Source organism: Orbicella franksi, chromosome 2, assembly GCF_964199315.1.
Source record: "Orbicella franksi chromosome 2, jaOrbFran1.1, whole genome shotgun sequence".
In the NCBI taxonomy this organism is placed as follows: domain Eukaryota; kingdom Metazoa; phylum Cnidaria; class Anthozoa; order Scleractinia; family Merulinidae; genus Orbicella; species Orbicella franksi.
The window spans coordinates 37,813,990-37,841,347 of NC_138146.1; the positions used below are offsets into that span (position 1 = coordinate 37,813,990).

The window sequence follows — 27,358 nt, forward strand, 5'->3', positions numbered from 1 at the left end:
TTATTTCCGTCACGATCGGCAAGTTGACGTCAATGTCACGAGGATGATTTCAGTGTTTTAAGACTGAAAATGGCGTCCGGCACCTAGCTGAAATAACCTCGAGACAGCAAAAAATCCTCTTGCGTTGCGCATCTGGTGAAGAGTTAAGCTTGCGAACTGATAAAAAATCTTACTGATGGCTGGGGCGTCGCGGAAAAACCAGTTCAAAGTGGTTCTGTTAGGAGAGGGCTGCGTTGGGAAAACTTCCCTCATGCTTCGTTATGTACAAGACAAGTTCAACGATAAACATTTAACTACGTTGCAAGTAAGTGATTCGCCGTTTTTGATGAAGCATATGCCTCATCACGAGACAATCACACCTAGCGATAAATAAGATTGTATGCTTGGTGGAAATAGTTGATTCATTTATATTGCCAAGTCATTTCTTACGGAACACTGATTAAATCGCCAAACTGATGTTGTTTTGGGGAATTAAGCTAACTTGTTATAATTTCCCACGTTTCGTGTAAATTAAATAGATGAGCGATTAACAGCGTTACAATTTCCCGAGCTTATAATGGAATAATTATTGAAAACTGTACATTATCGAGAAATTCAAGTCAATATTGTACAAATGTAAGCTTATGTTCATCACACATTGCTTCATGAAGCTCCAATTAGCTATATACGTCATCCCAAAACAAACTTTCCCTTAGGAGAAGTCTTAAATTTTGACAGTAATCTCACTTGTGAAAATATATGTTTCTCTGGAATATTTGAGTGAATTTGCGAGAGTCTGAAATACAAATTACTTAGTGGTCACTAAATGATTTTCTTTAATCTGTTTGTGACTGGGTGTCAGCATGCCTTTTTCAATTGATTGGAGAAACATTAATTACTTTGTTTAGGTTGGTGTCCAGTTTCACTCTGCTTGTAGTTGTAAGTTACACTTTTATGACCCCTTGTAAATCAGTGGTACAGATTCAAAGATATCTGAATGTTCCAGTAAACAAACAATAAGGATACAAGACAACACCTGTCTCAATTTATTCAACTCAGCCCTACAGCCCGGGACACTTATCATGACAGTACTTCCCACGGCCAAATAGGGATTTAATGCTCTACTACCCAATGTTGCAAAATAGAAAACTGCACTGAGACTCCATTTTTTTTGAATAACTGCTTTCCTGTTTCCCTTTTTTATTTATTTTCCTTGTTGTGTATATTGTCAAGTTGTACCGTACACCACACATTTAAGTAGTCTCCACACCTGCACTGCACTTGGGATGAGATTGGAAACTAAATTGTCCTGTTATTGTTAGATAGATACTAACAGGGTTTAGAAAATGGCCCAAAGAAAATATGTGTGCTGATTGGTTTAGAATCATGTTTCTATTTAACAATATTAGATTATTCGCTCTCGATTTCTATGAGGTGATAGTTGATGAGGCCGAAGGCATGCATAGAAACAGTTGTGAAAGTTTGAGAGAACTCGAAAAAAATGTGCAAGTAATTGCCTTATGGCTAGTGTTCCCACAACATTTCTCGTTCTCCAAAACTTTCACTCATGTTTGTATTGCTTGATAGAAACACAGTACATGTTTTCTATTTCTTAAAATTAATCAATCCAAACTGTAACAGGGTGGTTGTGTTCGGACTTCAAGTTTCTTTAAAATTCTCTCCAGGATTATGAGGGCAGAACTCCTACAGACATCTTTGCAAACAGTACTGATACAAGTTCTTCTTTGTTTGTTCCTTTGTTTGTTTCAGGCATCATTCTTGAATAAACGACTAAATATAGATAATCAGCGAGTCAACATTGCAATTTGGGTAAGTCAGTTGATTTGAAGAATAAATGTCTACAGTATAAATATAGATAATCAGCGAGTCAATATTGCAATATAGGCAAGCCAGTTGATTTAAAATTAGGTAATCAAGTTACAGTATGGGCAGTATGGTCAAACTGTTGTGGTTCAGTGGTTTGTGGTACAGGACACTTAAAACATGAGGACTGATGGTTCAGCCCATGGTTCATGCCCTTGTTTCTTCACCCATGTGCAGCAATGCGTAGTGTTGAACTGCTGAGACTAACAGACAGCCTGCGATGGACTAACATCCTATCCTAAGAGCTAAGGAAGATTGTACTCTTTACAGTCAAACTGGATATAAGTAGGCATGTTTGTCTATTCTTAAGGAGTCTAGTTATTTATGTATTTTTTTTTTTTTTTTACACTTTGTAAATAAGCAAAGTTATTGTTGAAAGAAATTGTTTCACAAGTACAAGTAAGTCAACCACCATAGTGAGTTTTTAAGCTGGCATTTCAAGCATTTGTCCTTTGCCACAACAAAGAGGGATTTTGGGTTGTAAAAATTGTAGCAGAGTAGGGAGTTATGCTTTTGGAGGAAGCATGGCAACAAAAAATACATGAATAAATTAATAAATGAAAAATGTACTTTAATCTCAATAGGATATTAAGGTACCTTGGCTCCCCATGGGATTAGGGAATGTTTTTCATTTACATGTAATTTATTCATGAATTAATGCAGCTGTAGTGCTCAGTAAGTTTACTTTCATCAACGTTAAGTTAATAAAATAGCTAAGTGACCTGCTCAGTGTTCAACTCCTGAGATACAACACACACTTAAAAGAGTAGGTCACTCCAAAAACTGTGTACATATTTTTTTCCATCACCAATGAAAAGTTCACATTAGGTTGAGTTACTCACTGTTGCTTTAGCTTCTGAAGTGGATGCGATTCCAATGAAAAAGAAGTGAAAAGTTCGACACTGGCAGCCGCCATTTTGAAAGGATCTTGAAGGCCAGGCGACATATGCGTGACGTCATTCAGTCTGAATTGGCACGAAGCTCAAAGGCTAAAGCTCTCCTTTTCTGTTCTAAATTTGTTTATTCAGTTGTGAGCTAAAATGTTGAGCCCTGGGCTGTAAAACCCGAACTGAAAAGGTTAGGGAAAGAGGAGTAACTTTCCTTAATTTGCCTGCAAAGAACAAAAAATTGCCAAAGAAGTGGTTCGAACAGCTACATCGGGATGAGAGATTCATGCCAAAAAAACTCAAAAATGTGTATGTGTGCAACAAGCATTTCACAGACAACTGTTTCAAAACTGAATGCCGATTTGAGCTTGTGGGTGGAAACACAAGAAGTAGGTCATTGAAAAATGTTTTCCGACAATTTTTCAACGGAAGGCCTCTGTAAAGGCATGCATTGCAAGCGAACAGCACATCGCAAGGAACGAAAAGAGGTAGCTATCAGTTATACTTTTCATTTGTTAAAAATATTTTTGCTCGGCAGAACTGTTGTTGACTTGATTTGGTAAATATTATTTCTGTGCAAGAAATTGAAGCTCCTTGCTGGACGGGGACTCGAATTTCAAGAAAAAACCTTGGGGCCAGCTGGCCCCTGAGTTTTCAGGTTTGGTCACCAGCACAAGTCTTTTAGTCGCCAAAAATTTTCAACCCTTCAGGCTTTTCACGAAAAGACCCTAAAACAGTGTGAATCACGGGTTTTGCATGTATATATGAGTTTGCCGCTTTTTTTCCTATAATAACAGGGAAAATGGCTGAATGAAATTCTATTCTTCATTTACCAGTCTTACCAGCATTTATAAAAAAGCTTCCATGTTGCAAGCTTTGATTCATTATTTTTCGTAGACTAGCGCAAGGGTTTTCGTGTTTTCACGTTCATTGATGCATAGCGACTGCATGCATTTTTTTGGGTGAATTTATTAAATTTCTTAGGGTGCTGTGGGAAGTTCAAATGCCCTGCAGATTTCTTTGAAATTACATGTCAGACTAACCTGCTTTGGTTTTCTTTTATCGAAAAAGCAATTTTTCGATTATAAATCTTTTGTGTGAGCTGAAAACTTAGAGCGTGTTTAATAATCGGCCTTGACAGCTAGGGATGAATTTAAATACTTACAAATTTTACATGCTGTCTAATTTGATTTGAAACACATCGGAAGGAGTAGTTAATTGTACATCAGTCCTATCAAAATATCGACAATTACCGATAACAAGTCCTGCTATAGTGAAATCCCATATCCGCATGTAAATAATATTTTGTCTAAATGTGTTGAAATTTGTTTTCAATTTTATCAACACAATTCATCATTAATTAAGGACGTTTTTTTATTTCATTCACATTATTTTTGGGAATTACAGTTGCTAATAAAAGCTGTGCTACTGTAAAAAAATGAAGCCATAATCTTACTGCATGCTTTGTCAAGTAACAATGCCAGTAAACACGACACATGCGATACGAAAAACACACTCGCAGAGTCAATTTTCCTTCCGCTGGTTTACGCATGTGAAAGTTGTATATACTTTTTTCTTCTACCCAAAATTTATTACATATGCTTAGCTTTCCAACACTGAGACAAATAACAATTCTCTCAAAAAACCCTTAGGTACTGATAAGGAATGTCGTCAATTTCACATTTCACGTCAAAGATGTTGATTTCACTTTGCATCTTACATGTAAAGTCACTGCGTATTTCACAAGAGTCCACGTAGTCCATAAGTGTAAAGAAACCTGGCAAACACGTATGAGCATGGGCAAAAAGTATCCAAATCTTATAAATAAAAACATACACTTGTGAGGTGGAAAGCATCCGCCCGATTTAAACACACCATTGAAAACTCGTCAGTTTGAACTCCCTCCGCATTGGACCGCCAGTAACATAAAAATGAAGACAAATCAGATCAAAAGCACTAAACTGGGGATTTATTTAAGCCACTAGATCAATTCTGAGAGCAATTTACAATTAAAAATAAACCTCCTCTTCCACTAAGTGTGTCCATTGCAATTGTACTGCAAAATGTACCTTTCATCTCTGTGACCTACTCCGGCTGTTCTCGGCAACAAACACATTCTCTTTGCGTCGGTATGGTTGCACATCTCTCCCAAGTACACCACAGCATTTTCCAACCGATCATTCAATTCAACTTGATTATTATCTCCCGTGGAATCACTAGCACGTTCTGGCTTCAAGAGCAGCCATACTAAAGCTCAAAAGAACGAACACACTCTCGGAGGGAATGACGTCATGGATATGCGGCCTGGCCTTCAAGATCCTTTCAAAATGGCAGCTCCCAGTGTCGAACTTTTCACTTCTTTTTCATTGGAATCGCATCCACTTCAGAAGCGAAAACAACGGTGAGTAACTCAACTCAATGTGAACTTTTTATTGGTGATGGAAAAAAATACACGGTTTTTGGAGTGACCTTCTCCTTTAAGAATATTAAGTGCTTTGTAGTTATGGTCAAATGGAACACCTGATTCTGATACCTCATATGTGTATTAAATAATACCATCAAATTTTACAGGACACAGCCGGCCAGGAAAGATTTCATGCCTTAGGACCTATTTACTATAGAGATAGGTAGGATTATAACAATCAACTACGTGTACATGAATCTCACTTTTATATATCTTAGTAATGTAGATGACTTAGCAACTAACACTTACAACTACTGTTACAGTACACAACAATTTTTCTCCACTCAAATTGTGACATAAGTTTACGTGACATGACACTTGATAATATAATTAATCATAACAATTACAATTTCCTCAGATGTGATTGGTGCATAAACTGCTGTATTTTGCTCTAATTAATCTGCAAAGTTGTAATTGGACAGTTGGCTGTAATTGGACACCTGTAATCGGACAGTTACATGAGCCAATCATTTTAAGTCCTCTCCACTAAATCCACCAATCAAAACATTGATTACAATCACTATAGTAACCACTGACTGAGACTGACTTTGTAAAATTTTGGAGGTTTAGTCTCTGGTGACTGTTTTCCGCATTTTATAATATGATATTTAAAATGACAATAAAAAGCTCTTTACCAAATGAAACTTTCACTTTTGTGGGAAATTGTAATTGTTTTGATTAATTGGTAACAGGACATCGTGTCATCCAATTCAGTCTGTAATCATACTCGTGATTAACAAATCAGACCCCCGCTTTGCGGTCGTCCGATTTTGTTAATCACTCGTATGATTACAGACCGAATTGGACTCCACTCAGTCCTATTACCATTATTAATAAATTATGCAATACACTTGACATACATTTATGAAAGGAAAACTAAACCTGAAGAATTTAATTGATGATAGATTAAGAAAAAACACCACTGTTTTATCTTAATTTAAAAGTTCATCTTTATATAATGTTTTGCACATAGGATTTAATTGTGTTTTTTGTACTTTACAGCAATGGTGCAATTCTAGTTTATGATATAACAGATGAAGACTCCTTTTTCAAGGTAACTCATGTTACAGTGTATTTGATAGTTACAATAAAAGTTACAATCATGTACACATGCAATCCTACTTTAAAACCAAGATCATTTTGTAAATTAGAATGTAATACAAACTGTTTCTTCTAGTGCAAATGTATAGCTATAAATTTGATTTTAAAACTCACATGTATCTCCTGACAATGTTTCATGTACAATAAAAAGAACCATCTAGAGCAAAGCATCTATAACACAGATAGTGACCTACCTGGAGGAGAACTGAAGGCTAGAATTCCTATTTTATTTGATCACCTGAAATAAAGAATTACAAAGAGTTATAGAAAACAGCAAGAAAACAGATTTTTGTCGTCACAAAATTGAAGAAGACAGTCAAAAACTGTGATCATGTTTCAAAATTGAACAACCACCATTTGAACATTCTCCTCCCAGTTACTTCCATTAAAGGAAAGCCAGCCACCATATTATGATTGGTTATTTTCTGACACTCCTTTTATCGAGGTAACTGGAAGAAGAAAAGTTGAAAATGGCTGCCGGAAATGACATTTTAGCAGTTTTCATCAATTTTGGCAGGAAACATTATCTTTTTCTTCCTGTTTTCTACAAAATAAATCTTACTAATTTCCATAATTTTTAGTAGCCTTTCTACATCTCCCCCCTCCCCTAAGGGGACAGATGTACACACGCTATAATTTTCAGCAGTTACATGAAATATGGTTTCCAGAATTCCATTCGCCTCTAAGCAAAATGTCTCCAGCTCAGGAAGTGTAGCTGAGGACATCAAAATCAGGGTACTCACCATAGGCTTGTGATAAATCTTATAGTCAGAGTGATTTTCAAGTGAGTGTCATAAAACCAAAACCAAACCAATTATGTACCAATTAAGGCTGGTTTCCACTAGTGCATATGCATAAGCCGACATTCGCAGAAGCAGTAGAGTGCTGATAATTAGTGGCTTTTGTTGGAAATGTCCCAAACAAAAGGTGCTAATTATCAACATCTTACCCTGTCTGAGTATGTCAGCTTATGCTTATGCGCTAGTGGAAACCAGCCTTTAGGCTACTCGGCCAATCTCAAACCATAGTAAAACCAAAACCAATACCAAAGTAATTGCCTGATTACTTTTGACACCCAATTGAAGACCAATCTAACTGTCTGTGAATGTGTTTTTAGCAGGGCCTGTATTGTCTGTTCACAGGCATTTGGTCCATGAACATTTAAGTTAATTTATTTGGCTAACCTTGTTAGGTAAAGAACTGGGTCAAAGAGCTAAAGAAAATGTTAGGAGAAGATATTGCACTTTGTATAGCAGGTACGTAATAGATTTTTTCTGTTTTGTTGAATGATAAACATGGACTCTAAAATTAATTTTGTATGCCACAATTTTAGGTATTATTTCAAGTAACCCATTTAATTGTAATTATTATAGGTAACAAAATCGACCTTGAGAAAGACAGACATGTTGATGCATCAGAGGCAGATGCGTAAGTTTGTTATAGACTAAGTAGTTAAAGATACATGTATCTTCTTGTGACACTGAACAAACTAAAATTAATATTTAAATTATTATGAATCAAAATTGGCTGACCCAGACACTGTCAACATCTTCGAAAAATAACAAGTGATTGTTGGAAATAAGGGTTGTATCACCTGACTAAAAGTCCGGTGACTTGAATTAAGAATATTGTTGTAAGTTAATATAATATTAGGAATAGAATTTTAGGTTTAGGATCGTAGACATTTTATTGTAATTTATCATACCTGATGAATTTTTACCGCGTAAAAAAATGATTAAAGATTAAAGATATTTTCTGACTGAAGTACGGCATGAATTAATCCACTCCTGCAGCACACACATGAGAATGTTTGTAGCATTATCATATTGAAGATGGCAAATGTACAGATGAGCATACATGTAAAGCCCAAGCCACCTTCAGATTTTTTTCAAACATTTGCCTCTTAAGCCTCCAACTCATGCAAACCAGTAATTTGTTATTTATAAGAGGTGTTCTGTGATTCGCCATTTCAGATATGCCAAGACAGTAGGGGCAAAACACTTCCATACATCAGCAAAACTTAATAAGGGCATTGAAGAAATGTTCTTTGAGCTATCAAAACGTGAGTGTTCCCTTGTAGCTTATTTCATGCAATATGGTCATCATATGTTTAGATGCAGTCATGACATCAGTCAGAATTGTTGATATTAATTTGATTAAAAAGGAAACTATATAAACTGCTGATTGAAACCAAAAACTTATTAACATGTGTAGTAAACATTTTAGTAGTGATATGTATGTTATTTTAAAATACAGTGATGACTTATTTTGTTGGAATGACTCTTATTTAATTTATGGCCAAGTTCCATCCTCCAACAAAGTTGCATTTAAGGAAATGTTTTCATAACACTGCACTTTTCACCTCTCTGTCTCAGTGATTTGCTTTTGTTAGAAAAATTAAACTCATCAACAAATGATGAGCTTGGGGAATGGTGCTTGAAAGGATGGTGGAGCCCAAGAGCAAACAAAACCGAGCACATAGGGTTTCCATGACAACCCTGTGAGCGTCAACCACCAGGCACCATCACACTGAAAAAAAAAAACGGTGGAAACACAAGATACTTACCACATTCTTACCCTCAAGCCAAGGCTGGGATAAAAGCTTAACGAGAACTGTCTAGCAGTGAAAAACACACAGAATGATTTGACATCCAAAGCCGAGCTATCAAATCCAGGCACCCCTGCACAAATCTCCCGGCCACCCCAAACTCAGTCTGAGGGAAACTGCTGGCCAGCAATCTTCGCGTTTCACGTTTAACTTAGCCTAAATTACATTTAGCCACATTAAAATAGAAAATGAGCTGTATGTAACCAAAAAGTATAATATATAGGTTCATGTAATCACCTCTTTTACTTTGTGCTGTCTAAAGAATGCCCAATAATGTGTGTTTGCTGTGATCTTTTCTTTCCTATTGAAGAAATGTTGGAAAGACAAGAAAAAAGTGATGCTAAAGTTGCACGTGATGGTGTGGTAGAGAGAGGAAATAACAGACGGAAGAATGTGGTAATAGTAGATGAACAACCCGCCCAGCGACAGGGTGGAGGAGGTTGTTGTGGCGGCGGTGGAGGAGGAGGATCATAGAATTTATGGTGTGCATTGCAGCTGTATGGTTATAATTAATGAGTAATCTGTATAGTATAGAACACAGAATGAACTATACTTTGTGAAGAGAAAATGTAGTTACATGAATGGCAAGCAAGAAGTGGATTGTAACCACTTCTAATGTCTCTGAAAGTAGTAAGTCTTCCCCTATTATAAAGTTAGCACTTTTATTCCCAGGGTACAGTTACTGGGTATTCTCTTTATTCTAATTACTTGTCACATTAGATATACCTGTATTGTACGGAAATTAGATGTTGAATTTTAAAACAAAACCGTTAAAAGGTCTGCAGGTTTATGTAAATGGTCAAAGCCATAAATAATCTTTTCAAAAGAAAGTGCAGTCATAAAGGATTTTTATAATGAAACTGCAAAATGATGGCCATTTTCTCTTAGTCTGATTACATGATATTGTTTTATTTTAAACCTTGTCGTAGAAGTCATATATTGAGTAACTTTAGGCCCAGCTTAGCCTGTCTGACAGCCGTGGCCGTGACACAGGCTAGGCCAGTTCAGACTTCAGACTTTTGCCGTGCTGGACTTGATTACAATTAGCTTCGTCTGTAGCACTGCGGAAACACGACTCCGATTCAGACGTTGTGCCAAAGTCGTACCAAATTCAGGATTTACTGAAGCCACATAAAATTCTCATCGTAGCTCCCTGCTGGAATGCAACCCCAGCAAAATACATTAATATAATTTATGAGTTTTGTTTGGCACGGCAAAAGCACAACGTTTGAATTGCTGCCTTGCCAGAGTTGTGTAGCACGGCAGAGCTTGTTGAACTTAATTGCTTGCTGAACTTAATTCAAAAGTTTGATTCAGATGTTATGCTTCTGCTGTGCTTTCGTCGAACTTAATTCCTGGATTAAGTTGGTCCCAACAGAAGCACGACACGTGAACTGGGCCTGACACAAAAAAAACTGTTAGATGTACTTGTAACGAAACTTATGTAATGTGAAGGATGGTCTTTGTTTAGTTAATACATTATTTCTTTTCTGCCTAAATTATCCTAACAGCTGTAAGATGTGATAAATTGATGTTGTATTGGTAGCTGCAGCAAATACAAAAGGAATATGTCGAATATTGAATAACATGTATTTCTTGTTGTAAAGTTGCGAATTGTACAGTATATAAACTAGTGTTGGTATACTGGAATGTCTAAAAAATTTGAACAATGTTGTAAGCAAAGATTACCTCAAAGTAAATGTCATGATAACGAAGGCACAGTAACTATGTATTTTTAGGAAATAAAATTTACAGGACAAAAGTAATATTACGTGAGATGATGACAGTCAGCTGGAATTTTGGAAGTATCAGTTCTGAAGCAAAGTTAAGCTTTAGCCTGGTTACTATTATGTCAACTTGAGTTTAACCCCTGAGCGTATACAGTGGCAGATCCAGACCTCTAGCCAAGGGGGGGGGGGGGGGGGGCGGTTTTATTTTGCTTGCCCTGCCGGCATTTCTTCCTTCTGCGGAGGACCCCCACCCCCACCCCCGGCCCCTCCCCTAGATCCGCCACTGGTATAGCACAACAATGATTGTACTTGCAAACTGCAACGACGCAAGCATGAGCACTAGCATAAGAACATGAAAAAGATGTCTCATTATCCTTTCTTTGGAAGTTTGTTATTAGTCCTATCAATAAAAGAAATACAAATTTGAAAGTTGAGTTATGTGGCTTTAAAATCGTTGATAAAACGTGAAACCCTGCCAAACTTAGGGTTACTCCAAACCATCGCGAGTGTTGTCCAAGAAAAAAGTCTTAAGAGTAATCCTCTTGAGTGTCTGCTAACATAATTGTACTACTCGCCTTCGTTTTCTATGAGCGATAGTCAACTGGGCTACGCCTCTTTGACCATCTGCTCAAAGAAAACGAGGGCGAGTAGTCAAATGGTTATATCATTAGGCCCCGTCCACACTGCGCCGGAGGAATTTGAAAACGGCGTTTTCACTCTGAAAACGCATCAAATGTCCGTCCACACTACACCGGAGGAATTTGAAAAGGCAACAATCGTCGGTCATTTTGGATTTGTGTTCGAGGAAACCTTGGACAGGGAAATCATAAATCACATGATTATCGGTCTTAACGTGACGTCATCGTTTTCGAAAAGCTCCAGTTTCCTTTTAAAAAATGTTTTCCCCACTAAAACGAAATACAGGCGCTTTCAAATTCCTCCGGTTTGAAGAGCGTTTTCGAAAAGCTCCGTTTTCGTGACGGGTTAGTGTGGACGGTAGGCCTAACCCCTCCCCCCAACCGTATGAATAAAGCCGCATTTTCAAATTTCTCCGGCGTAGTGTGAATCTGATTGGTTCTCGCGTCGATTTCTATTTAAAAGAGAGTGTTTCTGTCGAGGAACTATCAGCCGATAGTTGCCCCGCGGAAATTTGATGTTTTTGAAACTAAATAAATACGCTAATGTTAACATCAAATTTCCAAGAGGTTATAAGACTAGTGTCTCATGAGATTATGATCAGATCATAATCTCCAGTGTCTTTATTTTCATCCCTAACTTTTCTTCCGCGCGCCAGTTCAGAAGTCATATAGAATTCTTTTCAACTTTTTTAGATGAAAAGCGTGCAAGTCAGATGTCATCCGGGTATTTACTTCGGATGGGCTATATGGGCAAAACTAACGCGTCACGTGATTAATTTAAACCAATAAGAATCGGAGAAAACTTGGTGGTGAATTATAATCGCTGATAGACAACGATCTCGCCCGTGCTGCTCTTGAAAGACATTGAAACTGAAAATTATTCTTAAGTTTTGGCCCAGAAATACACAGAATTGAAGGTTTTGCACAGTCATCCTTTAAAGCCTTTGAACTAAAACAATTAGCATACTCGCCCTAGTTTTCTATAAGCGATAGTCAACTGGGCTACGGCTCGTATGTTCGCTCATAGAAAATTCAGGCTCGTAGTCTAATTGTTGAATAGAAAGGTTATGAAACGTAGAATTAGATAAATTAATTAATTGACAAACAAGATAAAAACAAGCACTAGTTAAGACATTGCTATTTCTTGTTTACTACATTGCAGTCAAGGTCACCAATACAATCGCTATATCGTCGCGTTCATTCCATTCAGAATAAGTTAATATACACATTCATTTGATCCTATACTTGCCTAGTTGCATGTAATACAGAATAAAAAGTAAGCCTGTCTTTAATAAAATTCGTATTTAAGGAACAAAGTTAACCTCTTGCTGGATTGTAAAACAATCCGAGTTGTAGTGTTTTTTTTTTTTAACGTGACATTTGATTGAAGGGCGAGTCGGCTCTCAACCAGAGTAGCACGGTGTCTTTCTAGTCCGTGATCGTGGGATTTTTTCTATACATTTCAGTCGTGTAATAAATCTCTTATTGAACAAGCTTGCTCAGGACTGTACTGGGAGATTATCCGCCCTTGACCTTTTTACTTTCAAGTCCTCAGGCCCGTATTCTTCCAGTACCTGCCTTACGAGACAGAGATTCCCTTACCGAGCAGAAAGAGAAGGGAATCTTGGTCTCGCAAGGTACCCTGCACTATCCTTGCGCTTGTTACATCAGATGCATGATAATTTTAAAAGATAATATAATTTAAAAGCTACCACTGTCGTTATACATGGTCACGTTGAGGTGACGACCATGTAGAGTTTCCCGCTATGAATCCGCCGAGTTCTTAAATCCACCGAGGACAATGTATAGTATGGCCGTATAAAACGGTTCCTCCAACTAAAATCATTTCTGGACGATACAACTGAATTTTAGGCGGCCCTCAGTATGAAACTGAGGAAGTTCTTCTTGTTCAGTTTCTCTGAATGCTTTTCCAGGGAAGTAATACAAATGGCGTAGCACTGAGTGATACTGGCAGGCACGACACCAAGATGACATTTTCTCTGCCACTAGACACTGATCGTCTTGAAGATATTGAAGCCACTTTCAGCCGTGCTTATTAATACACCTGGAAGCTGGTGATGCCAATGCACCTCCTTGATATCTTTCTGGCCCTGAAAGGAGATCATGGTAACAACATCAGTGCATGTGAACGAAGTTGTACAACTCAAAGTTACGTGCATGAACTATTAGGAAATTTCCCCTTCTTTTCATTGCCTAGATGTAGCGCTATAGAGTCGAATTTTACAGACGTGTGTCTTCATGCCATATTCATTCTCTGATATTGATATCCTGGTATTCTAAATTCATTGTTTTTTCTCGTTTCTTTTCCCGAGGAAAGACGGAGAAGATTTCGATGGATGATGAAAATAAGAACTTAAAAATTTTCTAGTTGACATTTTTCAAGAAGCTCCATCCATGAAGTAGAAGGCGTGTGTCACGTTAATGCGCACGCGTGACTTTGATTGCTACTGGAAGGTCCATTAGAGGGATTTTAAACGATAGAAATCGTACAACTCAATAGCACGCACTGCCTAACGCGGCTTAATTTGAGACAAACTTTGTCTTTAGAACCTTATGGTTCCGTCAACGTCGTTGATCTTTGTAGTGAACTTTAACTTTTACTTTAACTTTGACTCTAATTAATTTAGTTGCCTTTAGCTTTCACTTTCACTTTAATTAATTACTGTAATTGCCTTTAGCTTGTGTTCCCCTCAAGATCATCAAATTTCTGCAGGAACAAAGTATGCTGTGAAAAATCTCCCAAAATAGCAAATTACTTTTTCAACATCGTTTCTCACAGTTCCTCAACGAAGCCAACTACGAACTTCGATCGTCCACAGGGGCGGATCCAGGATTTTGCTTAGGAGGGAGGGCACCACTGAGGAATGGCGTAACTGACTGGCGAGGTAAACAAATTTTAAAAGCGAATATGAAGAAGAAGGCTTCATCTCGGGGGAGGGGGGAGTGGGGGGGGGTGCACACCCCTGCACCCTCTCCCTAGATCCGTCCCTGGTCCATCGTCCACACCCTTTAACTCTTTACGTGCAAAGTTCAAACCATTCCAACTGCGGGCAAGTCCAAGTATACAAACCGAAAGAATTCTTTTTCGCAAGCAAACTAAGTTGGCATACCATGTGAATGAACAGTAGCTGTGGAGGAACATCCAGATGTCTTCCTTTCCCTTCTGTTTCGTTGTCCCTCTCCACTGCCAAGTCCCACAGAGTGACTTGATTATCTGAACCAGACGCGACAAACACTGAACTGTCTGTTGGATGCCATTCAACTGATGTAATGGGACCTGTGTGGTGTTTGAAAACCGCCACTGCCACACCACTATTGAGACATACAGATACGTTATAGACACACAGTCAGAGCCAGTCTCCCAGTACCTCAGGTTCAAACAGAGGTACATAACTGTACAGAACTTCCCAGTGGTTATACATTACCTTTGAAACTGCCGGAGATCCCAAACTTTTACAACACCATCATCACCTCCAGAAACAATAAACGGCTCATTTCTGCAAGGAAAAAAGGCCAAAATGTAAATTTAAACTGAACTGTAGACGTACAGGTCATATGGCATAAAAACGATTTCCTAGATTTTCCAAGGGTAGGCCGTCCTGGCAATGGCAACATGCGGCCTTTTCGGCAGATTCTCGTTGAAGAACCCGAAGAGGTTCCGATGATTATTAACCAATCAAAAGCCATACAATAAGAACGAAAGGCGTCACGTCAGCTTTTCGCCATGATACATGTACTTCATGTTGCTAAGGAATTTCCCCGATCAGAAATTTGTCCCGGCTCAAACCGTCTTGACTAAGTACTATAACCTGCCTAGCTGCTGGAATTTATCGAGCGAGTTCTTTGCTTTGACGGCGGATCCACGGACGACGTCAGGAGCGACGCCACGAGGGAATTTTACGAGCTGCGAAGCCACGAGGCTCCTTACAGCTTCGCAGCCTCCTCCACTGAAACAAAGAACTCGTGCATGCAATCCTAACCTGTTCCAAGAGATCACATTTACGTCAGCGTCGTGTGCTTGCGTGGTCAGCATGCAGGCTTTAGAGGGTTTTGCTCTCGCATCCCATATTCTTATTGTTTTATCCACTGAACATGATGCAAATACCTGACAAACAAAGAAATTAAAATAAATATATAAAAATCACCATAAGTTTTGAGATCAAAATCAAGTGCAACTGATTAAAGCAATGCAGTAAAATTCACGCATGGAGTTAATGAACTACTCTGATGAAGGCCTTGGTTCTATTTCAGACAGATTATACCAAAGTTTCTATGACTGTTCACAAAAAAGATGGGTGCCTAGCACTGGTTAAACCATCTGCCATAACTCGAAATAATCTTGAAGGTAAATACATCTACGTCATTTTCTTTGGTTTCAATTCACGTCGCTTTAGAAATGAAAGGAATCTGGTGCTGAGTCACTTCTGGATCATCACTCGGACAACATTACTTGTCATCCATTATTTTGTCCCCACTGATGACCACACAAGTCAGTACAAGGTAAGACTCGCCCTGGATTTCTTCTAGTTTCTAAAGAGTCGCTGTAAAGCACTGGTGAAAGTTGGGTACTAACAAGCCCGTGGGTGTTTCCTGGATGGTTAACAGAGTGGAATTGAAGTTCACAACTGTTGGCTCTTACATTTTGTTCATTTGGACTCCACTGTATGTCCTCCACAGAGTCTGTGTGTGTACTGTAGGGTCTCTGATCAACATGCCATGTGCCCCCCTCCACTGGAGTCCACAGATGGATATTCTTCTTACAGTCACCAGTTGCTAACCTGTCAGAAGAGAAAGTGTGAAGAAAAATACCAGAAAGCGCTGCAGTACTACCTCTGCACAATGAATAAGAAATACTGTAAAACCCTGTCACAACTCCCCTTTCTGGTTAATATATATTAGGCTTTTAATATCTGCCTGTTGACAAAACATACTCTTGACTGGCCCTCCTGTTATAAATGCAAGCCCTTCCCCATCCAACCTTTTCCATATCAACCTACTATTAATAAAAGTCTTCACAAAACATTTTACTTCACATAGAAAGAAACAGTGAATATATATACTGTAATCAAAGAGAAATCAATTTGAATTTATAGCATTGTGACATATTCATACCTCCCATGTACAGTTCTAGACCAGTCCATAGCGAATCCTTCAACCTTGACAAAACAACATGTACATGATGAGTTAGTATGCAGCAAATGACAGAAAAAAGGCTTTTAAGTTTAAGTCTAAAATAGTTTCTTCATCGCCCAAAACCACACACTGATAATTTTAAGTTAACACACAAAACCCTGCACAAAACCCAAAAACGGATAGAGTGGAGTAATCAAAATCCTTTGGCAAAGGTGTACAAGAAGGCCTGAGAAGCTGAGAAGCTATTTTTTCAGTATTATTTATTAATAGTAGCTGCTGAGAAGCTGCTGAGAAGGCCTGGCAGGAATTATTTAGCCTGACCAAGCTGGCAGATGAGGGATCTGATCTTTTAGGACTACATGTACAGTAGGTTAGCTACCCTGCAAGAATGTATTTTTTTTTTTAATCAAGAGCTTTTGCATTCAATTCTGAATATTAGTGCAAATAACATAATTTTTATTTATTTTATTTTGTGCACTAGATTACCTGATGACCATCAAATGTGAAGAGTGGCTTGACATCTTTTGAATGGCTTGCTCCTGCGGCAGTCGTTGGGTTATCAACAGAGATAACTTGCTGTGAGGTGTCCCAGATGTGAACCTTGCCTCTCTCAGACCATGTTGCTACAATGTGCCGGTCAGGGATAGATGAAAACTGACAAGAAAGGTGTTGTATGATCTTAATAGCCAATTGAGGCTACAGAAATCTAGAACTACCACACTCAGATCATATACGGTCAAACCTCTGGTTGAGACCACCTCTAGTAAGCGACCATCTCTCTTCAGCGACCAGTTTTCCAAAATACCAAAAGTTTCCAAGTCAAATCACTATATTTGGAACCTCTTGTAAGCAACCACCTCTTGTAATCAACCACAACCACATTTAGAGAGTTTGAAATTTTCTTTTATTTAACCTCCCATAAGCGACCACTTGACAGATAATAGAGCAAAAATTGGATAATAAGGTGTTGTAATATTATCACATTCCTGGGTAGTACAAGGGATGGAAACTTCTTAATGGGAAGTACCAGATTTTTTCTCGAAACTGACTTTTCCCATGAATAAAACATTTAAAACATAGGGTAAGTCTAGAGCTGCAGCTGCAGTTACCGTATGCTACTGAAGATAACTTTTGCCATCCTTCTAAATAACCCTCCACCACCCCAAGAAAGACTAAATGTGAAATTTGATTGGGTTCAGCTTGATTTCTTTCAAACCTTAATTTAAAATTACTTTTCATATCAATTGAATTATAATCAAGCTACAACCTTACCCGAATTCTATTAACACCACCAGCATGGTTCAACATGGCTGTATCTAAATCTGGTTCTTCATCCAGCAACTCATCATCAGAATCACCTGGTACATATCAACAGATTTTAATTAATTACCGGAAGCAGATTTTAACAGGAAACAATCAAAACTGAGATTAAGCACAGCCAATGGATGTTCCATTTCACTCACTTTCCTCTTCATTTTGGAGAGTCTTGTCTAACTGAGACATCTTCATGACTATGACATGATTTTGTTTTCCTGGTGGTGCCTGGGTTCCAGCCACAATGTATGCTGTCATTGGATACTGGAAAACAGAATTGCACCTGGTTAAAGCCTTCACAACACAAATGGCTAACCTCTTTTAGTATATTCTCAGCTCCGACTATTGCATTTCTAGCTCTCTGATTGGCTCAAAAACTCCGACTATGAGCCATTAGTCGGAGTTTTACCTTATATGGAAAACAGTGCGCCAAGTTTAAAAATTTTCCGCTCTGTAAAATTGTTGAAATAAAAATCGGCGGCAAAAACCCGATTAAGAATATACTAAAACAATTATTCCATTCGACCTTGTTGGATATGAAGTGATCATAACCAACTCGCGCTACGCGCTCGTTGGTTATTTATCACTTCATATCCAACGCGGTTTCATGGAATAATTGTTAATTAGCCTTTAGTAACTCAATATCGCTCAATGCCTAGCTGTTTACGGATGGTTTAAGCTGGATGGTTTAATCAACTGTGTTACATGTAAATTACAGGATGGGGTGGTTAGCCTCAAGCCTGACCTACTACCAACCTCATTACCAGGGTCTCTCAGTCGACCAACTTTCTGCAAGAGCAGGGGGTCATTCTTTCTTTTAACTCTAACCTTAAGTACACCAATCTGGCAAGGCTGAACCAAGTACAGTGTAGGTAGCTGTCCAGAGGCCAGCGGTATGGACATAGCTCTAAGGTCATTAAACCACACATCTGATCACTACTACAAGGTATTATGACCCAAGGTAAAGGACCTATTTTACCAGGTGGGAAACTGGAATTGTTGATGATGTTTGAAAGCTAATCCTGGATCCAAATTCAGGTGCATGTACAAGCATGTCATTTGAATAACAGATCGCAGGTGAGTACTTCAGTTATATATCACATTATGGGGCCAGCCAACAGTAAAAACTTAACTTTTCATTCAGAGACACTATGTACCCAGATATGTCTTATAGATGATTTGTATTTTTTTTCTGTGTTGTAATTTAACCCTCACCTCTGTTCTTGAATCTCCCAGGCTGTCTGATATGACATCAAAACTTAGACAAGGAGCATTTGTTTGAGCCTAAAAAAGAGCATGAATAGAACAATAAAATCCCCATCCTGTGGGCTTGATAAGTTAATATTAACAAAATAGACACATGATTGTACTCATGCACATGTTCTATATTTATTAGAGTTTTAAGACCTATCAGAAAGCTGGCTAAAGGTTGACCACAGTACTGTTACTATGGAAAAAGAAAAAAAAAAGCAGACAGAACAGTAACTAAAGATGATTGGGGCAGATTTCATGCACATACATTGTAAGAACGATGAGTTTTTTAACTAAGTGAATCTGTGGCAAATGTGGCATTTACCATTTTTGCTACAAATTTACTCTGGCCTTTTACAGAATGTTTCCTCAAGGCAAATTTCAGCAAATCCATTTTTTCATCTAGTGTTAACAATTTTCAAGATGTCAGTGGCAGATCTAGGGAAGGGGCTTGGGGGGCCAGCCCCCCTCTTATTTTGTGTAAAAAAAAAAATCCCCCCCCCCCCTTTGGCTCAAGGTCTAGATCTGCCACTGGATGTGGTACATCATCTATTCTTGACAGACATGAAGCTGATCCTTTAATAAAAAGGCATGCCATTGTCAATATACACTGTAAATTTTAAGTGAGCTAGTAAAAATGAATTTTACTTGTTGACACAAACAGCAGATTGCCTTACAGCATGGTACATTTCATAGGCTGATCTGTCATATGTCAGTTCATCCCCTTCTTCTAACTCATCTCCAGGAAGAAAAACCTAATGAGGTCACAAGAAACTATTGTTAATAGAATTCTCTCTTTGCATGTCTGTGTAGCTTACTGTTATCACCAGCTGAACTTCTGCCAAATCATGAGTTAGGAAATCCATGAGAATGAACTTTAAATCAATTGAGTTACATGTTAAACATGACCAAGGGAGAACTGAGAGAGAAGAGAACTTCCATGTTACACTCTGTAGTTTCTGTCAGTTTTGCATGATTTAGTAAGCAAAAAAAAAAAAAAAAAAGATGAAAATGAACAGAAAAAGCATAGCTTTCAAGACTAAATTTGTGTGGTTCAGAAAATTCAAGTAACATCCGTACCCTTTCTGTATTGTCTTTTGGCTTGACCATTCTCCCAACCAGATAAGAGTTCCACTTTAGCTTCATATTCTCCTTTAAACTTACTACAGGGGCTTTCTACCACCCCCTCCCATCCTCTTGGAATTACCAAAGACCTTCCCAGTAGATCAGAGGGTATCTCATAGGCAATTTCGTGCAACCAAAAAATTTCCCTTCCTTTCAAACAACACACTACTTAACATTTACAGATTACATGACAACAGTGTACCTTGGTCTTTTCCTCTTTATTGGTCTTTAACTTTGACTTCTTTTTCCCTGAAATTCAAAGTTTGCTTTGTCATAATCGGTTGACAGGGTACATAAAGTAATCAGAAGTGTACCTGGACATGTTTAACTTTTAAACATGTCACATGTAAGGTGCATACAGTCTAAGCATCCATAATAAAAAGGGTGAAGGTTATTGAAACTGATGTTGATCAAATCACTGTAATTTTTTTTAAACATGTGCATGTTAAACTTAGCAAACTGAGTGCTTGAAAGCTGGTGTGAGTGTTGATGTTCAATAAGTAAAAACACATATTTCCACTAGGAATTCCAGTAGATCAGATTATACACAGGGAGATTATACACAGGGATTGAGTAGTAACATGGGTATCTTTGAGGAGGGGAGAGGAAGGACAGAGGAAGGACAGACCATTGCTACAATGTTGGTACAGCTTCAAATGAAAACATTTCAACATCACACAAACACAGTGCATATATAACATTAGTGACAAGTACTTGTCTAGATTTAGAACAGTCCGAGGCATAACATGGCACAAGGACAGCTGTGGAGAGTCCTTAATACAACTGTACCTGTACTAGAACCAGCACCATTAACTGGTGACATGGATTCTTCTTTTTTGTCATCGTCATCATCTTCAACTTCAATACCGTCATCTCCATCATCATCACCCTCTTCATCATTATCATATATTTCCATTTCTTCATCACCAGAACCTGAGCATAAGAAAACACACTTTTCAGGGATACCAGCTCTGTGGTTTCAAGAAATATTTAAAATGACTGGAATGTTCTTGGTAATGGTCTTAGCTCTTCGCACCTCCCTGTTTCTCTGACCAAGGATGTACATAACAATAGGCCACATTCGATATACATGTATTAAAATTCAGCTTGATAGTGAGGCCTAGAGAACACAAGTAAAAGAAATGAATAAACATGTCATTCAATTTCCTTTGTTTGTGTTCTCTAAGCCTCACTGCCGAGCTGAACTTTAATATATCGAAAACCGCCACAAGACCAATTGAAAGTATTGCTACATGTACATGTTACTTGAGCGACATAACAACATGTACATCCCAACAAAAAGAAAAAAAGCGGTTTTTTCCTTCTGTTCTGATGTTTATGCAGGTTTCTTCTATGTAATAAAGCTTGTCAATGTTGTGTTGCTCACATTGTTTTTGCTTATTCCAATTACTTTTCAGTTGGTAGAATTAGAACTCAACAATCTGGAGTGACGGGGTAGTAGCCATTAACTTTAAAATAAATGGACAACTCCAGTTCGCTTATAATACTTATTGTGGATTTTAGACCTCTGAGTACATGTAAACACAGCACTAGTGTGAGCGTCTAATTTCTTGAAGGTCTGTAGTTCAGTCAGATCACGCATTTGTTCTTGACCAGTTGCTTACTTGATCGACAAGGGAATATTTGCAATTAATAAACAAACCTTCAATACATCCTTCGTCTGCCATTTCACACAATATACGGTCCAAAACAAGTGAAATTGGCGATGCCCCACGTGTGAAGGAGTAAAGAAAATGGTGTAAATGTTGAAATGAGGCATACATGAAGTGTGTACGGTAAGACATAAGCCGCTGAATCGTACTCAGACCTCTCTCGTCCAGTACGTTCAATATGGCCGACGAAATGGAAGAAACGCCGTCGACAAGAAAGACGAAAGAAACAAATCCTGGTGTGGTTTACATGAGTCGATTACCGCCATTCATGAAACCAGCTAAAATAAGAAACATATTTTCACAATATGGAGAAGTAGGGCGACTTTTCTTGCAACCAGAAGGTAAGAATTTTGTTGATTCGGTGGTTAATTCGACTTTCGTAGGGGTGTCTGGAAAACCCGAATAGCGAATAGCGAATAGTCGCGAATAGTGAACAGCGAATAGTCCCGAATAGCGAATAGCGAATAGAACGAATAGTCTCGAATAGTGCGGATAGTGGCGAACAGTCTCGGATAGTGGCAAATAGTGGCAAATCGTAGCAAATAGGGTACCCAGTATCTCGCAGTCAACCTCGCAGCAACGTGGGGATGGGATTTTTCCGCTAAAAAGCACAGACGCTTATCAGGACAAAAGGTGTTTCTAAACGTAATTTCTTCTGTTTTAACCGCTGCAAAAGCGTAGATACGTCTTTATTAGGTTATCCTTGTGTTTTCTGTGTTCTTAATGTCAGCGATGGACAGTCCTAGCCTGAGTCCGGTCATGTATTCCTGCATAATTAACAAAGGGTCACTCCTGTGTGGTGCGGTTAAGTCTGCACAACGACTTCCCCCAAGCTTGTTGTTTTTTCGTCGCCTTTGAACATCACTTGCTAACCGATACTCTTGTCCGATCCAGCACATGCTGTCTTTCATTCAGCTCATAGTGCTGGGGAGATAAGAAAGGCTGTTTTGTCACGCAATCACCAGAAGTTGCACGGGCTAACGAAACGCAAGGCAGTGTTCCCCCATTAACACCATCACAAGTTGTTTGTATTTGATTAATATAATAGCTCTGGTTCAATTGCAAGTCACCACGGTTAACTTACTTTCACTAGGAACAACGACATTAATTGTAATTTAACAGGGTTAACAACAAGGAGCGCAAGTCTTGCTTCACAATCAGTGGCGTTTAGATCTGCGCATGTGCCAGGATTCCTCATGGCTGGGTTACCATGGCTGGCTGCCAATAGTGGAAGCTCCTGGATGCCTCGGGCTCCCTACCTCCAATTCATGAGGCAGTTGTTAACTATCTATTATTATGAGCAACCAAATCAATGGAACACTCATTCATTGCTTTTACACAGTGTTTCTTAACACTTTTCCATTTGTAAGTCTCTTCAGGTCTGTTATTTGAATGCTTCTTGAAAATCAGTTTTATTTGTTTTGTTGGTTTCTAGATGTCTCTGTAAGAAAAAAGAGGAAGAAACATGGTGGAAGTGGAAGAAAGTTATTCACTGAAGGATGGATTGAATTTAAAGACAAATGCATTGCAAAAGCTGTGGCACAAAGCTTGAACAATACACCTATCGGTAATTGTCTTGAAGTAGTTACTAACTGATCAGCTTTGGGGATAGTCATTGCCAGATCCAAGAGGAGATTTAAAGGAAATGCTATTAGGAAAAGTTTGGATGGAGGGTTGGATGGGGTTGCTAAATGCTTAAGGGATCCACTTCTCTTCTTAGAACATAAATACTCAATTTTGTTATGGAGATAACCAATCTTACACTAAAGTGTTATCCCCCATGTCAGACAAAAGGATAGGGGAAGTTTTAATTAAATTTTTTCTCAACATAATTTACTAGAACACCTGTTGAACATACATATTAAGTACCTTTACAGATTTCAGCTGACTTAGATAACCAGAATGATAAGAAACATTTACTGGGCAAAGAAACATACATATATGGTTTAATTTACAGTATAGGACTAAAACGACTATTCAGAAAGCCATCACAGTTTAAAGGTCACATATAGCACCTCAACTGTGGTACAAACACAAGAGCAGATACATGTATAAGGTGTTACCTAGGGATGTAACTGAAGATTTGAAACAAGTGGAAATATTTTTGTCATAGGTGGGTAGTAGTCAGGGAAATGCCTTTTAAAATTTACTCAACTTCCTTGTCTCCCAGTCTTGTCAACCAGTAAAATTCATGGAAGATGGGTATTTTTCCAGGCTCCCAGCTGTAAATCTACATTCTTGGTACTCAGTCCCCCTCCCAGTAACTTGTAGTGTAAACCTCCTTTTGAGGGTCTTTCTTTCTTGAAAACCAGCAAAAAGTACCACACTAAATGCCTGAAAGTTTGGACTTGCCCACAAAATTGAACCTTCATGGAGTTTTTACATGCATCTCGAAGACACTCACCTTTTATAATAATATATGAAATGCTAGCAAGTTTTCACTCCCAGAAAGTGACCATGTCAATTACAAGTCAGACAAGAAGAAAATGAAATGTCAGCCCCTTTATAAGTACAAAAGGGCAAAGACATTGATCAATAACAATCATTCGGAGTGTAAAAAGACAGGATGCAGGGTGTGGTTATAAAGAAAGTAGTCATATATTTTTTGGAGTCGACTGCTTGCAGCTTACGTTTTCTATTTAACATCAATATGAACACAGAATGATGGTATGTGTGAAAATGCATTGGGCCAGACTAGATGCACCTGTGTCTTGTCCCAATCCTTTCTCATCTTAACCAGGCCCTGTCAAATTTTGGGGTAAAACTGTCTTATTTTAGTGTTAAGGAGGGGTGAAAGAGGTTAGTCACTATTATACAATTGATTCATTAACTATCTTGTCTTGAGTTGTTTAGTTAGACTTTACCCACACTAAAAAAAAAGTTGAATTATTATTTACAGGGGGAAAGAAAGGAGGATATTACCATGATGACATCTGGAATATAAAATATCTTCCAAAATTCCTTTGGGGGCATCTCAGTGAAAAGATTGGTATGCCAACATCTTCATAGTCTGTATTGTTTTTACTGAGTATAATGTACAAATCAACTTCTTCATTGCATTAGATTAACCAGTGTGGATTAAGCCTTTCTGTAGACAGTACTTTAAATCTTGATTCCCTCTTTAAGTAGTCGCACATGCAATGTATGTTTACTTTAAGTCATACTCGGCATGTATTACACTTTAGTGCACTTGCAGTCTTGTTGCCTTGTCAAACCTCTCATGTGTGGATACTTTTGAGATCCCAAAAAGGGTCTACCTAGGTCTTAATAGGTATATTCATTATTTTATGGGAGGATAACAAATAAACGTTGTATTGTTTAAATGTAGGTTACAGCAAGTGTGTGCTCATGAGATGTGCCTGTTAACAGAGTTTTTGGCTGTTTATGTACAAGGGACATGTAGTTTGACATGCTAAATACACTTAATCTAATCTTAGTATGTTATCTTGAATGTTATTTTTATCTCGTAGCTTATGAGAAAGCTACAAAGGAACAAAGAATGAGAACGGAAATATCCCAAGCTAAAAAGGAGGCCAATTTTTATTTACAAAATGTGGAGAAAGGAAAAGCTATAGATGCCATGGAAACAAGGAAAAGAAAGAGGGCTGATCAGGTAAGACTACAGTATACTGTATACCCCCAATTCACTCAGAGTAAAAATACACAGTCATGTATAGACAACTTCACTGCATATCCCACAGATATTTGAACATGCTTTATTCTCAGCTCCCTGATCAAGCAGAGGTTAAATGGACCCCCATCCTTACAGCAGTCAAACAATTAGTGCACAATCTCAACAGAATTCAAACTTTAAAGATAAGAAGGTTGAAAAAGATAAGAAAGTTAAAAGCATTTCGGGGAATCCAAGATAATTCAGCTTGTCAGCTGGTAAATTGCTTGTCGAGTGCTATTGTTTCTGCAACGTTTTGTTATGTGTTCTCTCATATTTCACAATCCATCAAGTTTAAGTAAAGGAAATCATACCAGTCACTGTGTTTGGATATCTGATCTTAATTAACATAGATTTTTAGGATTTTAGTCCTCCGTTTTCTCCTTAGTTTTAGTTTCAGTTGAGAAGATATATCAAACACTCAAGACAGTGTTTAGCCACATTTGCAAACACCTTGAAGTACATAAAAAATAGTCCGCTTCGCGTGGTATTTCCAACTTTGTTCTTGATGTCGAAAATGTGGTGAAACATCGTCCGTCGTGGGTGATGTATTACTTAAAATTTGTACAAAACTTAAGGCGAGTGCAACTGTAAGTAAAGTGGCGTTGAATTGATTATTTATACACTTTATTTCAATAGTTCTGTTTTGACTGCTGTGTGGAAAGAAGCCTAAATGTTTGATCTGGAAAATATCAGGAAATTTTGTTTGACGGCTTCAAGGTCCATACTGAAGGTTACAGTTATAAAAAAATGTAGAAACTTTGTTATGTCCAACATTAACTTTATTTATTTATTTGAAAACTTAAGCACATGTGATTCTCATTTGTTTACAGAAACCTGTTGAAAAAAGACTGAGAACTTTCAAGCAGCATCAAGCCATAGAAGACACCAAAACAAAAAAGATTATCCCTGAACAATCCGCACCGAAAGAAACAGGAAAATCACTCAGCAAAGATCTGCTGAGAAAGGTAAAAAAAATTCATACTTTACTACCTGTTTCAAACTGTGTATCCAAAACTAAATTCTCTCTGAATGTGGAACTTAGTGTGTTATCTCGCTGACTTTGTGTGATTTTTGCGTTGTCTATTTTCTAGGTTTTTACCTCGACAACTGGAAGATGACAATGAATGTTTTGGCAGAACTGCTACTTATTCCTGAACATTTGCTCAAAGGTTATGCTGAACTATAAAGCCATCCAGTTCATTTTATCGGTTTGCCTTCAGTTACCTGTAGCTATATGTACTTTACGGCCAGTTTCAAGACTTTCTGTGTAGGTCCTTATTACTGGTGTGTTGGTTTCGCGATTTCGTCGCTTGGAGATTGATACTGATTGATCGAAAGTCGATTCATGTAAGTCTGCTACGTGTACATATGTAGTTTCTGGCACTACTTTGATTCGTGTTTCTTCAGTTCTCTAATATTCCGTGTCAACCCGATCACGTGTGGCTCATTTGTGCCATGTTCCTGAACTTGAACTCGTTTCCAGAAGACAAACAATTTGCGCCGACAAAGACTTCCAACATTTGTGATCATTTTCGATCATTTCAAAGCATTCCTGAATATGTCCGTGGACTTCACACAAAGATCCGAGGCTGTTTCGACCCATTCCTATATACATTTTGTTTCAAACGCAAACCGCCATTAATCCCGAGACAGGTGACAAATGCCGGGAAGCAGAGTGCAATATACGACCAGGGTAATATGCAATGGCTTACTGGCGTTCTGATTGGCTGCTAAGCATGGGATATGGAGAGATACTGCTTTCAGTTCTCAGTCACCGGAGTTATCATTGTTGTTCTTTCGAAGTGATCATTGAATTTCGAATTAACTAATTTTTCTTTGTCGATGACGGGAGAGTGAAAAAGTTTCATTAGCTATTC

General features: G+C 38.1%; 3 protein-coding genes across 5 annotated transcripts; 2 read left to right on the plus strand and 1 right to left on the minus strand.

Annotated features, from left to right (window-relative positions):
* Positions 1-72: 72 nt before the first annotated feature.
* LOC145479742 (ras-related protein Rab-21-like) lies at positions 73-10,689 on the plus strand. The gene is made up of 8 exons (XM_081458179.1): positions 73-304; positions 1,750-1,809; positions 5,322-5,377; positions 6,217-6,268; positions 7,508-7,571; positions 7,689-7,743; positions 8,289-8,377; positions 9,234-10,689. The coding sequence occupies exons 1-8, from the start codon at positions 176-178 to the stop codon at positions 9,395-9,397; spliced, it is 669 nt and encodes a 222-aa protein (XP_081314305.1). The 5' UTR covers positions 73-175; the 3' UTR covers positions 9,398-10,689.
* A 1,743-nt stretch (positions 10,690-12,432) lies between these two features.
* On the minus strand, positions 12,433-21,940 carry LOC145479738 (glutamate-rich WD repeat-containing protein 1-like). Its single transcript, XM_081458174.1, has 14 exons — positions 21,799-21,940; positions 20,925-21,068; positions 20,338-20,384; positions 19,688-19,765; positions 18,975-19,043; positions 17,909-18,023; positions 17,718-17,803; positions 16,932-17,099; positions 16,425-16,468; positions 15,952-16,090; positions 15,293-15,417; positions 14,738-14,809; positions 14,423-14,624; positions 12,433-13,402 (listed from the first exon to the last, which is right to left on the minus strand). The coding sequence occupies exons 1-14, from the start codon at positions 21,938-21,940 to the stop codon at positions 13,298-13,300; spliced, it is 1,536 nt and encodes a 511-aa protein (XP_081314300.1). The 3' UTR covers positions 12,433-13,297.
* On the plus strand, positions 21,890-26,658 carry LOC145479740 (uncharacterized). 3 transcript variants are annotated; one of them, XM_081458177.1, is made up of 6 exons: positions 21,890-22,149; positions 23,244-23,375; positions 24,708-24,797; positions 25,279-25,421; positions 26,312-26,446; positions 26,573-26,658. In XM_081458177.1, the coding sequence occupies exons 1-6, from the start codon at positions 21,987-21,989 to the stop codon at positions 26,597-26,599; spliced, it is 690 nt and encodes a 229-aa protein (XP_081314303.1). In that variant the 5' UTR covers positions 21,890-21,986; the 3' UTR covers positions 26,600-26,658. The 3 variants fall into 3 exon arrangements, with proteins under 3 accessions (XP_081314303.1, XP_081314302.1, XP_081314304.1); XM_081458176.1 differs by lacking the exon at positions 26,573-26,658 and having other exon boundaries at positions 26,312-26,551; XM_081458178.1 differs by lacking the exons at positions 24,708-24,797; positions 26,573-26,658 and having other exon boundaries at positions 26,312-26,551.
* Positions 26,659-27,358: the final 700 nt, after the last annotated feature.